The 15,201-nt window shown below is 33.8% G+C and overlaps 3 protein-coding genes across 3 annotated transcripts; all 3 read left to right on the top strand.

Moving 5' to 3' along the window:
• The first annotated feature begins 384 nt into the window (after positions 1 to 384).
• Positions 385 to 3,724, top strand: LOC106102252 (cuticle protein 2-like). Its single transcript, XM_013281676.1, has 4 exons — positions 385 to 459; positions 972 to 1,155; positions 2,890 to 3,117; positions 3,536 to 3,724. Exons 1-4 carry the CDS (start codon positions 451 to 453, stop codon positions 3,634 to 3,636), a joined length of 522 nt encoding a protein of 173 aa, XP_013137130.1. The 5' UTR covers positions 385 to 450; the 3' UTR covers positions 3,637 to 3,724.
• A 3,485-nt stretch (positions 3,725 to 7,209) lies between these two features.
• LOC106102225 (cuticle protein 3-like) lies at positions 7,210 to 10,811 on the top strand. The gene is made up of 4 exons (XM_013281647.1): positions 7,210 to 7,245; positions 7,865 to 8,075; positions 10,130 to 10,357; positions 10,616 to 10,811. The coding sequence occupies exons 1-4, from the start codon at positions 7,237 to 7,239 to the stop codon at positions 10,723 to 10,725; spliced, it is 558 nt and encodes a 185-aa protein (XP_013137101.1). The 5' UTR covers positions 7,210 to 7,236; the 3' UTR covers positions 10,726 to 10,811.
• A 2,693-nt stretch (positions 10,812 to 13,504) lies between these two features.
• Positions 13,505 to 15,201, top strand: LOC106102224 (cuticle protein 3-like). The gene is made up of 4 exons (XM_013281646.1): positions 13,505 to 13,513; positions 13,843 to 14,095; positions 14,299 to 14,526; positions 15,086 to 15,201. Exons 1-4 carry the CDS (start codon positions 13,505 to 13,507, stop codon positions 15,199 to 15,201), a joined length of 606 nt encoding a protein of 201 aa, XP_013137100.1.

Here is a 15,201-nt window from a genome sequence, read left to right as displayed (position 1 = left end):
TATAGGTATATAATGTGTTCAAATTTCGTTGAAGTCTTTTACTTGTAAAAATATGAAATTAAAATGAGAATTTCGTATCTTTATAATTGTTTGCAAAATGTTTTCGTCCTTCTAAATGAATTCAAAGAAACAAACAGCGCTTATTCAGTATTTAATAATGATTTTCTTTATTATCTTGTAAGCTTAATTTTAATAAAATTGTGGATTGTATTTGTTATAAACAATTTACATAATTAATTTGGAAGAAATGTAAAAAATATTCTTTGAGACAGGATCTTAAACGTGTAGTTTGAACACGCGTAATGCAATATGCACTAAGGTCCGCCCAATGCACTCTTATACTTAAGGTCTGAGCTGATCCTCTGACCTTGACACTGGTCTCCAGACACGTATATAAGCCCAGCCTGGTACTAGAACCAACATTCTTGGATCGATATTTGAAGAGATAACATGAAATTGGTACGTCCGAACTAGTTTGTTTAATCACGTTTTAAATTTAATTCGTAATGGTTTTTCAGCAATATTGTAAAATAATTGTTTTAATTTTAGGCCCTTTAAGAAATGGTGTTACAAAAATTATACATTTTTCTAAGGAATTAAACATCTAGAAAGTTCTGAATTACTAAAATTAAACGTGGTAATCAGCGCAAAGAAATCTGTAATAAAAACTATGGAAATAACAGATTTTTGTTTCCAAAAATTTAATAAATATTTCCTGGCCACTTTTCCATCCAATACTCTACTATTTTGATTAAATTTAAAACTGTTTCATTTTTATCTATAATTGCTACTACTTTTTAAATTATGTGCGTAGAATCTACAATTAATGGATAATGTATTAGCAAACTACCGCACTCTCAAACTAAGTAGTCACTAAGGGAGCCTTAACTAATCTATATTTACTTCTTGAGGACTAAGATATTAAAACGTTGATAACAACGCCATCTATATTCTAAAACTAACTGTTCCAGATAATCCTAGCTGCGGTGATTGGTGTGTGCGCGGCGGGCGCCATCCCGGCGTACGTGCCGCCTCAATACCGCTACTACCCTGATGGCAGACCTAGGGCTGCGTTGGAGAGAAACGCTGCAATCCTCAGGTCTGACTCCGAAGTCAACGAGCAAGGATACCGTTATGCTTATGAAACTGAAAATGGTAAGTATAGGCTGATTAACCTATAAATTTCATTAATATTGTAAATGCGAAAGTTTAGATGGATGTTTGTTAAAGTTTGTAGTCAAAACTGCTGAAGGGATCTTGAAATTTCGCGTAGATGTAGAGTATAGTCAGGAAGAACACATTGACTAGTATTTTTTTAATTCTACGCGGACGTAGTCGCGGGCGAAAGCTAGTAACTCGATTAATACTGATCAATTTATATGAAGCGGGTTTTTTTTTATCTAAATTCCAATTTTGTAGTATGCGCTATAATCGGTAACGGTTGGAGTCCTAACAATTTCTATTTTCCATTCAAATTATAATTTATCTTTGTGTAAATATTACTTCTATTATACTATTTTGGATTAAAACAATAACTTCAATAAAAGCACAAAAACAATAAAATTAAAATGTCTCTTTGCAATATCAAAAGAAAAATTCCAGATTTCGGAAAGATGATGTATTTGCGTTGCTGATAACGAATATCGCACTTAATTTTTGTTTGTTTGTCTGTCTGTCCGCATCCCACATTTGTTCCGGGTTATCTCCGAAACGGCTGGCCCGATTTCGACCGGACTTTCACTATAAGTAGCTGACATAGACGGGCATAGACTACATTTTTATCTTAATATAGCGTGGACGAAGTCGCGGGCAACAGTTAGTTAAAAACTATCATTAACATTTGTCAGCCTCATCTTTGTTTATTAACATCAAATTATTATGTCCAACTCTGTCTATTCCATTACTCTGTTACCTTAATAAAGTTCTAAAGGTTGTAAGAGCTTCATAAATAACAATTTATTAGTTCAAATATACGTTAAGCAACGTAGCTTACCCAACTTGTTTGAAACAGCCTGCCATCTAATTTGTATCGCTTGCAAGAGTACCATCATATTTTGTGAGATAAATATGCTAATCTAATGATTTAAGGTATTACTAACAAGGTCTCAGGTTCAAATTCGCAATAAAAGTTTTACTATCTTATAAAACATTTGTAAGAAACGTTACGAAAGTAAATCAATACTGATGAATAGAATGGAATATGAAACAAATATATTAATATTCATTTTTTTTTACATCTGAGATAATTTTTGCGCTAAGTAAAGATAGAACATGACATAAGTGGTTTAAATCTATATAGTTTACCAGTTTATTAAAATAAGTATTTTATCTTTACTATTATAATAAAGCGTAAACACACACTTCTTTGTTGCCTAAGATTTTAGCAATTAAAGCATATTTTTGAATATTTTTTTTTAATAAAAGACCCTACACTTACTTTGGCTTTAGGCTATATATTTTCATATACTTAGGGGGTAAATAAAATAAAATAGATATTTTGGATAACTGCCAACATCAAAGAAGCAAGGTTGTCATCATGTCATGTCATGTTGACATTTGTAATTGATAATTTGACAAAAAATTTCATAATTTCATGCGGATGAAGTCGCACGGGAACAGCTAGTTGAAAGAATAAATTACGTGAAGCTACTCGTACAGTTAACTATAAATCTTACAGTGAAGGAAAACATTGTGATGTAACCTGCATATATCCGCGAAGAATCAAAGATATGTGTGAAGTCAACCCGCAGTGGGCCAGCATGGTTGACTATGGCCTAGTTCTCCTCTTATTAGAGTAGGCTCTGAGACCCTCAATGGGAACGTATAGTGAGGTGCTGATGATAGTTAACTATGAAATTCGTTAAAATCTGGTATCAATTTTCGTTCCAGGCATCCAAGCTGACGAAGCCGGTGTAGAAGCTAACGGCATACAAGCTCAAGGCGGGTACTCCTATGTGGGTGACGACGGGCAGGTGTACAGTGTGAGGTATACCGCGGATTCCAACGGGTTCCAGCCGCAGGGCGCGCACTTGCCCACTCCGCCGCCGATACCTGATGCTATCGTCAGGTCGCTGCAACACAATGCAAAGGCAGAAGCTAGTGGCGTTTATGATGATGGTAAGTAATCACGCAACACAAGGTCAATAATGTTTTAAAATCCTCTATATTTTCTTTGCAAATTGTTAGATATAATTACGTTTTTATGGAAATTTTACGCGCTTCTACAGCGCCCCCTTTTTTAGTTTTATGATAGGGGTGGCGGTAACAAAAGATTTTGTAAAATTGTGTGGCTATGGTGTCTACTTCTGTCCAGCGCCCTGGGCGGTCGTTTCATCGTACCCCACCCTAGCGACCCTAAGTCTAGGAGAACCCGTTTTGATCCCAATATTATAAAGAGCAAATATTCATAAAACTATTTTATTAATAAAACATGAGAAACCATACACTGGGAACATATAAGAGTACATCTATCTTTTCAATTCACTGGTAGTATTAAAAAAATTAAAGTAATTGTTTTTTTTATTTCTTTTTTCAGGCAGCTACCGCGGGAAATACATCGACGCGTCTGGGGTTGTTATAAACCGTTACAACTACCCTTACAGACGTTTCTTCACCCCATACAAGACATACCAGTAACTCAATTGATATCGACGTGCCATATCTATATTGTAAGATTGTATAGTCCTCTGTTAACGAAATAAATGGATTTTGTATTATTCTTTTATTTTTGTATTTTTATTGCTATGTCATAACGAATTTAAAAAAAAATCGAAAGTTTAGATTGATGGATGTTAGAGTTTGTAGCCAAACGGCTGAACAGATTTCGGTAAAAAATTTAGTATTGATGTAGAGGATAGTCTGAAAGAACACATAGGCTACTCACTTTCTTTTTAATTCCACGCGGACGAAGTCGCGGGCGAAAGTTAGGCTATATTAATTTTATAAAGAGGAAAGGTTTATATTTTTTTATGTATTGAAATAACTCAAAAACTACTGGGACAATTTCAAAAATTGTTTCACCATTAAAAAGATACGTTATCATTTAGCAACAGAGGTTAGATTTTTTCTTTCACGAGCAACAGATAGCAGTTAATAAATATATAAACAGATTAAGGCAATAGCTTTAATAAGGTAGAGGAAGTATGAAGAAAGTATGGTAGAATTAGGGCGCAAGAATAGTGTGAATTCAAATATGTCGTTTGATAGAAACGTATGGAAATATAGTACATACTATGCCTATTACATAAAAAAGACTATGATATTTTACCTAAATGGAAACTTAATTTTTATGTCGCAATTATTTTTAAATTATTTTGTTAACCTTTTAAAGAATAATCCTGTTGACATTTTAGCAACTCCATAATTATAAATACACTGTACTTAATTGGAAACTATCGTAATAATAAAACAAATTTGGAAATCTATCCTTACTGCAGTAGTTATTTCACAAGCACAGTTACGGAATTTAATTCATATACCATTTTGAATTTAATGTCGTACAAAAAAGTGTCGCCATAAGAGTTAAAATGCATGGATAGGAAATAAATGTCCTCAACTATACGTTGCTTTTTATTTACCTTAAGAAAGATCACGGCATCTTCAGAGAATCCTTTTATTTACCATATGTATGTACGAATGCGATTTCGAACCCTTTTATGCAGCTTAAGATATGTGTAAAATACCATGTATTTTAAGAACGTCGTAAAAATTTGTTAGAATTAATTTCCGCATTGATTTTGTTAATATTTTTTTTATTAATTTATGACATCTGTTATTTATTAAATAGTACAATTTCGGTCTCTGCATTTTAATCATTCATATTTTTGTTTTAAATATCAGTATAGGGGCAAATCAAAGCCGGCCAGAAGTTTTCGATAAGAGTTCTGTCAAAATAGACAAAGAATAATTGCCACTACTTGAAGATACTAATTTTTCTCCCGATTATTTAAACTTTTTTTTTTAATAACGTATTACGTCTCAACGATTGATAAAGAGAGCCTGGATCCCAGACACTACATATCATATTTGGCAAGATGTTAGTACAAATCTTAGTTTTAAACTTTTGTAATTATTCGGGAACAAGTTGTTTCAGCTCTGCGAAAATGTATATCATATATATGGGGCATTAAATCTATCCAAAAAAATATCTTATGTAATACCTCAGTTATTTACATTTTAAGTAAATAGTATAGTATGTAGTATTGTGGTGCATACTGAATCAATTCTCTCAATGCCACAAGTGTTAAAGTTTCTATTTAGCATAACAAAGTCGTGGGCGGTACTGTATTGTTAGGGGTCAAATTTGTCATCGGTTAAGCGTTTGCGTCTTCACGTACTCGAAGCGTCTAGTAATTTAATCATTCTTCATACTAATATTATAAATGCGAAAGTTTAGATGGATGGATGGATGTTTGTTAGAGTTTGCAGCCCAAACGGCTAAACTGATTTCGATGAAATTTGCTACGGATGTAGAGGATAGTCTGTAAGAACACATAGGATACTTGGTTTTGTTTTTTTTAATTCCACGCGGACGGAGTCGCGGGCGAAAGCTAGTAGGTATATAAATGAGTCATATGTACAGATACATTTATGTCAAATAACATCAAGAAGCAACCAATTGCTAAATTTTAATAAACTACAAACATTTTCGTCCAGTTTCTTCAATTAACATTTTAAGTACAATTAGGAAAATCAACGGTGTTCCACATACAAAACCGTGGTGTTATTCCTTGCAACGAGACTTCTTCTAACAAATAACCAATTAAATAGCAGAGACTTGAGAAAACAACGGCAAAATAATAAAAGAATAAATTAGACGTGTACTGAACGATGTTTTTTTGCACAGACAAATCTATAAGCTGCAGTCTATTGATTATTGTTTTGTGTCGCTATTAAAATATGTACATAACGTTCAAGCTACCAAAAACTTTACAGGTGGGACAGCACCAAATTCCCCGACTGTACTTTCGTGAATAGACTAACACAATTCGGCGTAAACTGAGTATTTATTACACTCGTAATTCAAACCTTCGATCATATATCGATTAAAGGTATTCGAATACCGTGATATCATATAAACTCTGTTAATTATTAATCTGGTCAAAATTTGTACATTCATATTATAAGATAAATAAATGTGCTTAATAACAGATTGCAGTTCAGTTATGGCCGGTTTCCCATTTACATATAGCTATTCGTTAGTGTTTTTGCTCGATAATTTCATGAAATGTGTTTTGAACTACGTAACTGGATTTTTACTCCGGTGAAACTTAGTTTAAGGTGTCGATAAAATACATGGAAACTTTAGTAACCTATTATTAGTCACATGCTTTATATGTTCACCATGTTTTTTTTTTATAAAATAAGGTGGCAAACGAGCAAGCGGCCACCTGAATCCGCTAAAATGGCGAAGCGACCGCTGCCCATAGACATCCGCAATTGCAGATGCGTTGCCTACCATTGTCCGACGAAGGAGGAGACGCACATAAAGAGGATATTTCCACTTCCTATGCATTTCCTCTACCGTCAAATCCACTTCCCGTTCCCATCCTCTTCTTATAAGAAAAGGGTGGTAAAGAGAAAGGGACTTAAATTAGGCATTATTAAAATAGGCATCTGAAATGTTTCTACTCTTAAAGGATTCTTATAAGATTTAAAAAAAATTATCAACAGTCTACTAAGGTATTCGGTAGTATCTCTATAAAATATTCCGCTTCATTAAAAGAATTTCTCCTTCTTCTATTTAATTTCCTGTTTCATTTTATTGTTTATTAGCTGTTGCCCACGACTTCGTCCACGCAATATTAAGACAAATAAGTACCCTTTAATATGTTCATCTATCAACTACCAGTCAGCGAAAGTGCAGTCGAAATCGGCCCAGCTGTTTTGGAGATTGCTCGGAACACATGCGGCTTGCGGACAGACAGACAAAAAATTTTAAACGCGATTTTCGTTATCAGCAACGCAAATACGTCATCATCCTGAAATCTGAAATTTTTAGATTACAAACAGACACTCCAATTTTATTATATGTATAGATTTTGTTACATCTAAACATTACTATAACCAACTTCAATCATTCTAAACATGCATGACATTACTGGGCCTACGCCAAATGCACATTCAGATATGAGATCTTCCGACCTTGACACTGGCACATACAACCCGGGCCACTATATAAGCTGAGTTTAACACAACGAATAACAGTCATCGATCGATATTTCAACAGATAACAACATGAAATTGGTACGTCTGTGGTGAACTAGTTCTATTGTGTGGATCATCACGATGTTTATAACTATTTTTATTTCGTGATTCCGGTTTATGTTGCGCAGTTGTGCGAATTTCATTAGTCAAATCATCGCAAGATACTCCTCCTAGTATTGAATAGATTTTGATTTCCGGTTTTTAATCGTAGTTTTCTTTCATTTTTTTATTTGTCAAATTTTGTTTTTGTTATTATTCCATGTCTTGTAGAAATCGTTGATTCTTGGTTGCCTCTCCTATTAATTTCTGTGCTTAATATAGGCTTCTCTTTACTAATGTTTTATTATTAGCTTTAGATTATACATAGTTATAAATATCGTATAATATCAGATAGGAATAACAATTTGTTATCATACATAGTGTAAACCCATACTTACATTCCCTACTACGTTATATTCAAAATATTATAATGTGTGACGCAATCTCTCACACCCTTCTTTAGCATGTCTTCTTACATACAATTCATGCTTTCTTCTGACTTCCTCTATCTTTGTAGCCATCCACATTCAATCTTAACACTTTCCTGTTTATGTTTTCATCATCTCTCCGCATAAAATAAAATATAAAAATTAACGAGTTCCCTAACTTTGAATTCCAGCTCATCCTCGCAGCAGTTGTGTGCGCGGCCACCGCGCTGCCGCAGTTCCAGCAATACCAGCAGTACCAGCCACAGTACCAGCAGCAGTATCAGAAACAGTACTACCAGGATCAAAGGCCTCGCGCCGCGTTGGAGAGGAATGCTGCCATCTTGCGGTCAGACTCGGAAGTCAACGAACAAGGATATCGCTTCGCATACGAGACTGAGAACGGTATGTACATAATTTCTTTAATCACTATCCATTAATAGACTGTTGGAAGTTCTAAGAGTAGATTTCTTATAATTTTACACTAAGTAGATTCCTTAGTTGAAGAGCGTCGGTAGCTCAAGGGTTACTTGACTTTTAATTTACAGGTCCTCGGTTCGAGTCCCGCCATTTAGTAATGTGATTATCGATTTTAGAATTTCATATTTATATTTATCCTACCTCCTTCGGCAAAGTAAAATATCGCTATGCAACCGCAATTATCTGAAAACAAATTCATAGATATATGTAAAGTCAAACCGTCACTGCGGCCAGCGTTTATTGACTAAGGTGTATTCACTCTTAAGGTAGACTTTGAGAGTGGGTTCGTAAAGTGAACTTATGATGATGACAAAGTGAACATTAAATGTCAGAAAAAGCAGCAAGATTACGATAAAAAAAATATTCCTGACGCATAAAAGTCCTGTCGCACGTACAATTTTCCGAATTTTAGGCAGGAGGTCAACTTATATTAGATAATAACACTATAGTCAACGTCAGTAAATTCATATAAAAGTCATTAAAACAATGATGTAAAAGACCTTATTTAGTGGATATTGTAAAGTATTTTAACGATTGCGTTATAACTTCACGCCTACTATAAAATATAAGCAAATTACATACATCAGAAGCTTTAATATGATATGTCTTTAGATAAAAGTAATAAATTAAGATGAATTCATTTTCTCGTTTAATTTTGTATTGCAATATCGATGGACGCACTCTGAACTTGGTAATAAATTAAATTTTTATCTCTGATCAAGTTTACGTTTGGTAAATGTACAAACCAGTCACCGGTCAAATAGAATTGAGAAACGAACTTTAGTGGGTTTGTATCTTAAACGAAATTCGTTCATGACATTTTTGTATAGTTTTATACAGTGTATTGGTCAAATATTGTAACTTCTGGTTCTAGTCAGACCTAAGAGGTTATCATCAAACTGGCATTGTCCCTATAAAGGGTCGGCACAGTAAGTAATGCCTTCATACATCTCTAACAGCTCATATCACTTTCTTTTGTCCTCTTTCACACAATGTTCACTTTCTTCGGCCTTCTTTTACTTCTGTAGCTATTTTTAATCGGAGTTAAGTTACTTGTGGTAAATGTATTTGCGGATCGTTTATATGATGATCGTTTATATGATGACAGCCAAATTATTGAATCCAAAAAGAAACAAAACACTATAAGGAAAACAGTATTTTCCTCATGACTATATTGTTTTTTTTTTCGCGAGAGGATCTCGATTTACTTCCTCATTGGTTATAGTATTATAATATTCAAACTTTACACCAGTTCGTAGTTGCAAGCACATGCCTTCGCTAGTGCTCATTGCTGGTAGATAGATGCGTTTGGCGCACAATCTCCGGCATGCCTTTTCAACATTTGTCCTTTTACATATACCGTGTCGATATTTAAAATTGCGCTGTGTTGTGTATCGTGCGAATTGCGAGCATTCGTAATGTTTGGATAGCACTATACTATTGAGTTATTTTCGTGTTTACTTCTGTAGATAATAAATTTACATTTTAAACGTTTTATCTTATAATAGGTGTCATATATCACATTTAAATTTATATTTTTAACAATCGACTTTTATAATAGGTTTAACAATATTGGATATAATTTGAATTGAAATGAATATAATTTCTATGCGTTTAATAACTTTTGTGTTATCGCAGTCGAAACCTTAATTTTGTTTTAACTAAATATTACAAATGTTTTACTTTTGAAGCTTTCGTCTTTCATGAAAAATCTTTGTCTAATTAGTAACTAACACTTACGGTAGTAATCAAATACCAGTATTACAACAGATAAGTACTTAAGAGTAAATGCTTTTTAAAAACTCAAAAAATTGAGTAATCTGAACTTCTTATTTAATTTTTTTTATACTTTTCAAATGACTCAATAAGTTGAGTAATTTCAAAAGCGTTTGATATTTTTCTACTTCTCTGTCTTTTCAAAATGCATTTTCCTTTAACTATTATATTCATAAATTTAATTCTCTCGTTAACATTTCCAGGTATCCAAGCCGAGGAAGTAGGCCGTGAAGCGGACGGTATCCAAGCTCAAGGTGGTTACGCGTACGTGGGTGACGATGGTCAAACATACAACGTGAGATACACCGCTGATGCCAATGGGTTCCAAGCACAGGGCGCGCACTTCCCCACTCCACCCCCCATCCCGGAAGAGATCGCTAGAGCACTACAGGAGAACGCCAGAGATGAAGCTAATGGCATCTTTGATGATGGTATGTTGAAGTATTAAGAATTTAGAGGTAGCTTTAAACGGAATGCAAGTAATTGGCACCGGTTGATGTTACCATACACGAACTATTTAAATTATTAAAAATGCTGCATCTTTATGACACTAACGATTTCTTTAAAATAAATGTGATCATTGACCAAATTGATTATCAATTTAAATAAAAATTTCGCAGTTGTTCCTGAAATGAGTAATTCAATAATTTTGTCAATTTTTTAATGTTCAAATCTATTTCTGATTACAGGCAGCTATCACGAAGGTAAATACGCAGATTCCGGAGTGGTCGCCGCCCGCAATCCCTACAACTACCCTTACAGACAAGCCACCGGCGCCCCCTACAGGACATACCAGTAAACTTACAACACAGCACGTGCCATCGATGTCTAGTATAAGTTTATATAGGCCTCCGTTTATATAATAAATGGATTTTTACTCTTATACATAGTTGTTTATATATTTGCCCCTCATTCAAATATATCTTTATTTACCAATCTTTCAAGAAGTTTCTTGAAACTCAATGGAAAAATTACGACGAAAACGAAATTACGCACACAATAACCTATATTAAAATGTGATTGTAAATCGAGGATTATGTACTTAAGAATGAAATACACGCTAACGGCCAATTATTGAAACGACATCTAAACACGTTCCGTAAGTTCCGCCGCTTACAAATTGTCTGACGTCAAAAAATGAAATTTGTAGTTTAAACTTGGCCTTACATATTGAAATGTCGTTCCAGTATTCGTTTTTAAGATAAAGAGTTTTACATCCAACATTCTTCTAACACCACTTTGTTGCAATACAATTCTTGTTTGGGAAACATTTTTAAGAAACTCTTGTTTTACAAAATCCTGTATTTTAAGTAGCTATTAAAATTCTGTCGGTCTGTAATATTCGACTGTAATTTGCCACCGCGCAAAACAAGATTTACAGAGCAACTAATCGACAGAGCTTACAAATTTAACTACATTCCAACTTCTATAACAAAGAATGATTGGTTTTTACAAATTAAATGACAGCAACCATTATTTTTTCTATTACCTTGTTTTGACCCTACAATATTGCATTTAGCTTCATTAAATAAGTAATATCATTACTAAATTAACATAAACATTGTCATTAAGTTATCGGCGGGATGTCGTTGGATGCGGTAGGCGGAGGACCGCATTCTGTGGAAGGCATTGGGGAAGGCCTATGCCCAGCAGTGGGCAAACAAAGGCCTATGATGATGATGATGATGATGATTATCACTAAATAAAATGTTTATAACCTCTGTTTATAAATACTCTGTGCAATTACAATGCTTTAATTATCCATTGTTTTCGTTAACACAAGATAAGTCATTGTTTGGATATTACCAGTCACAGAACACCCACGGATTAAACGCTTCGCTGCTGGTTGCTTCATTAAAACGATACAATACACACATACTGTGGAACTTTTATTAATTATGATTCCATTAATAAGGAAATTGGATATTAAGAATTTGACTTTTTCATTAAAAAAAAAAACAAAAAATTTTCGCTACAAATTAATGGCCTTATACATTTTTTTTCATTACTTAATAAAATCTCTTTGTAATAATAAGTTTCTGTTGAATTTATGATGATTAAATGTTGAGTTAAATCATTTTTAAATGCCTATAAAGTAATATATATAACACACACGCACACACTCAAACGCACACACATAGATCCAACAAAGAAACACATTAATAAAAATAAAAAAATCCTTACAAAGCATAACCATAAGATAGAAAAAGTGTAATAAATGCTATGTAAGAACGGGACATTCTGACACTAGTAAATTATTTACAAGAATGTCCCAGCACCAGATATTTACTTGTAAAATATGTATTTTGTAATAAAATTACTGTTTTTATTATTTTATTAAATTTATTATTTGATATTATGATAGTCTTGTAGCAGTAATATTCTTTACCATTTCAATCAATCGTCCCAGTAGAAAAAAATCCCATAAGAAAAAAATCTAATTGGTCTCTAGCGATGAGTCGATCGGCCCAACGGTAAACAAACCTTACTATTACTTTTACATCAAACGACATTTACTTTAATATATTTCCGTACTCTTTGCGTAACGTAATATAATAATACCGTAATATCCTGAATTTAATCGAACAGGATGTGCGTTTCACAAAAATGTTCGATCTTGTTATCTTGGGATTTTAGTGACCGTCTTATTGCTTTGAAAGTGTAAGTGATAAACATAGAGCTATGAAAGGTATAGAGGCCACTTTAAACAATAATGACAATATTGTGAATATATGAATCTAACGGGCGAATCAATTAAACATAGGAATTGATAATAGAAATAAGATTTTTTCTATATAAAATAAAGAAAGGTTAAAAATTAAGTGCAAATAAAATATTTGTAAGATTATTTGGTTATAATCTTTAATGTCACATAATTACCATAGTCATATTTGGTTCTCACTCTTCTAAAACCTTCAAGTACCAAGTACATATTTAAAATCAAATAAATTTTTATTTTATGTTCTGTCTATTGGTAAATAAGTCTATCCTAAATGCGTTCCACTTGTTCAGTCAACGGGAGCATCTCGTTACCTCAGATTACTTAACCATACATTCACACAAGAAGAAACATGGAGACTACTAAAACTTAGAACTACGAACAATTAGTTAACGTAATTTTTGTCTAATAATACGATGACTTCCTTTTTAGTTTGTATTCTTTTTAATCAAAGCAGCGTTAAGACAAATAAATATGTTTATAGTTTTCAGATTATGTATATGACAGCAAACACTTTACTTTCTCAATCTTGGATTTACATGCACCCAACATTTCAAATAAGGTAAAAGGTACTTACACTTTGTTTTTGATGACATAGTTCGCCTTTTGTAGAGGTACCATCATGTTCTGTATTATCGAATTATTTTGTAACTATCACATTTAATTTTTAAATTAAGGTTTAATTATTATGCGTTTCCAATGAACTCCGCAGTTTCAGTAGTGAAATTACTGACAACACGACTGTGACTTCATACGGGCGTGCGTGAAGCCGCAAAATTTCGACTATAAAAAGTAAAGTGCGCTTTTTTTCTTCGCATTCATTGTCCAAACATCTCGAGCATTCAAATTCACTGTCATCATGAAATTGGTACGTTGTTAAATTGTTTTTTTTTTTTAATTACCAAAAGAAGATCGCAGTTGTGACGTAACACAAAGCAATTAGAACACATAGAACTGTTATCGCAAATTTAATTTCATATTTTGCTGTTTTGTAGCATATAAATATTTACCAACAGAAAAGTTTACAGTTAGTAAAACTAATTTTTTGACATATTAACAAGTAAAATCCATTTTACTCTTTACAATACTCTCTTTACTACTCTTTACAATAAATTGTGAACCCGCTTAGTAACTGTCTATCCCAGTTCAGTACTCATCTTGTGTTCAAAAACTGTATTTTCATTTGGCTTATTTCAGATCACATCTATCGCTGCCTTACTGGCTGTAGCATCAGCAGGTCAGCTCTACACTCATCCGCAGGTGGAGAATTACCAGAACACTGAAGCATACCAGCCCGGTTTAGAATACCATAACGGTTTCGAGCAGACGCATGCTGTAGACGGTCAAACATATAACAGCAGACCGTTAGCTGAGAAAACAGCTAGAATACTCAGCTATCACTCCGAGAATAATGTACATAATTATAACTATGGCTATGAGACTGAAAATGGTAAGTCAATTTAAATTAGATTTAAATATAATATTTGCAACTAAATCTAACTTAACTTAGATATGTGACTCGATATCTAAAAGTGTGACCGGACCTTTATAAGTACAAGAATCAGATGTAACAAGGTTCGCCGTATTATTTTTAGTATTATATCATTGTATTTAATGTATTTTATTACAACAAGCATTCTCGACTCTTTCCAGGAATAAAGGCTCAAGAAGTCGGTCAAACTCCTCACGGAACTCAAGCTGAGGGTGCCTTCTCCTATGTAGGGGATGATGGGCATGTGTACACGGTGCAATACGTCGCCGATGAGCACGGCTTCAGAGCGCAGGGTGCGCATTTGCCCACACCTCCCCCGATCCCGGAAGCGATCTTAAAATCTCTGGAACAGAATGCTAAGGATGAGGCTAACGGAATTGTTGATGATGGTAGGTAATCTTTATTGCATTTAGGTATATGATAAAAAGAAATAATTACTTCGCATTTTCATAATAAACATCAAGAGAATTAGTTAAAGGTTCGAATATTATCATGCCAATGTTAATGCGATGCTCAAATCTGTAGTTTCTCTCTCCGGATGTTGATTTTTTTTTATAACATAAGGTGGCAAACGAGCAAGCGGCCACCTCAATCCGCCAAAATGGCGAAGCGACCGCTGCCCATAGACATCCGCAATTGTAGATGCGTTGCCTACCCTTATCCGACGGAGGAGGAGACGCACATAAAGAGGATATTTCCCCTTCTCATGCATCTCCTCCACCGTCAAATCCACTTTCTCTTCTCATCCTCTTCTTATAAGAAAGGGTGGTAAAGAGAAAGGGACTAAAATTAGGCTTATAGGTATTGTTTATTACCTCAGTTTTCCCTCCGCTATTTCGCCCCATTCTCACATAAAATGTTAATTGAGTTAGTTTAGAACTGTAATATTTACTTTAAAGAAAGAAACAGGTGTGATTATATTTATTAATGTTTTTAACTGTATTCCAGGACAATACAAGGAACACACTGCATCTCAAGGCCAAGCTTACCAACAGTACGAGCCGGCGTATCAACAGAACTATCATAGCGCGGTTCAGGCCTCTGTTGATGCTGGATACCATTAA

Source organism: Papilio polytes, unplaced genomic scaffold (genome assembly GCF_000836215.1).
Source record: "Papilio polytes unplaced genomic scaffold, Ppol_1.0 DF823923.1, whole genome shotgun sequence".
Classification (NCBI taxonomy): Eukaryota; Metazoa; Arthropoda; class Insecta; order Lepidoptera; family Papilionidae; genus Papilio; species Papilio polytes.
This window is presented reverse-complemented; position numbering and strand designations above follow the sequence as displayed.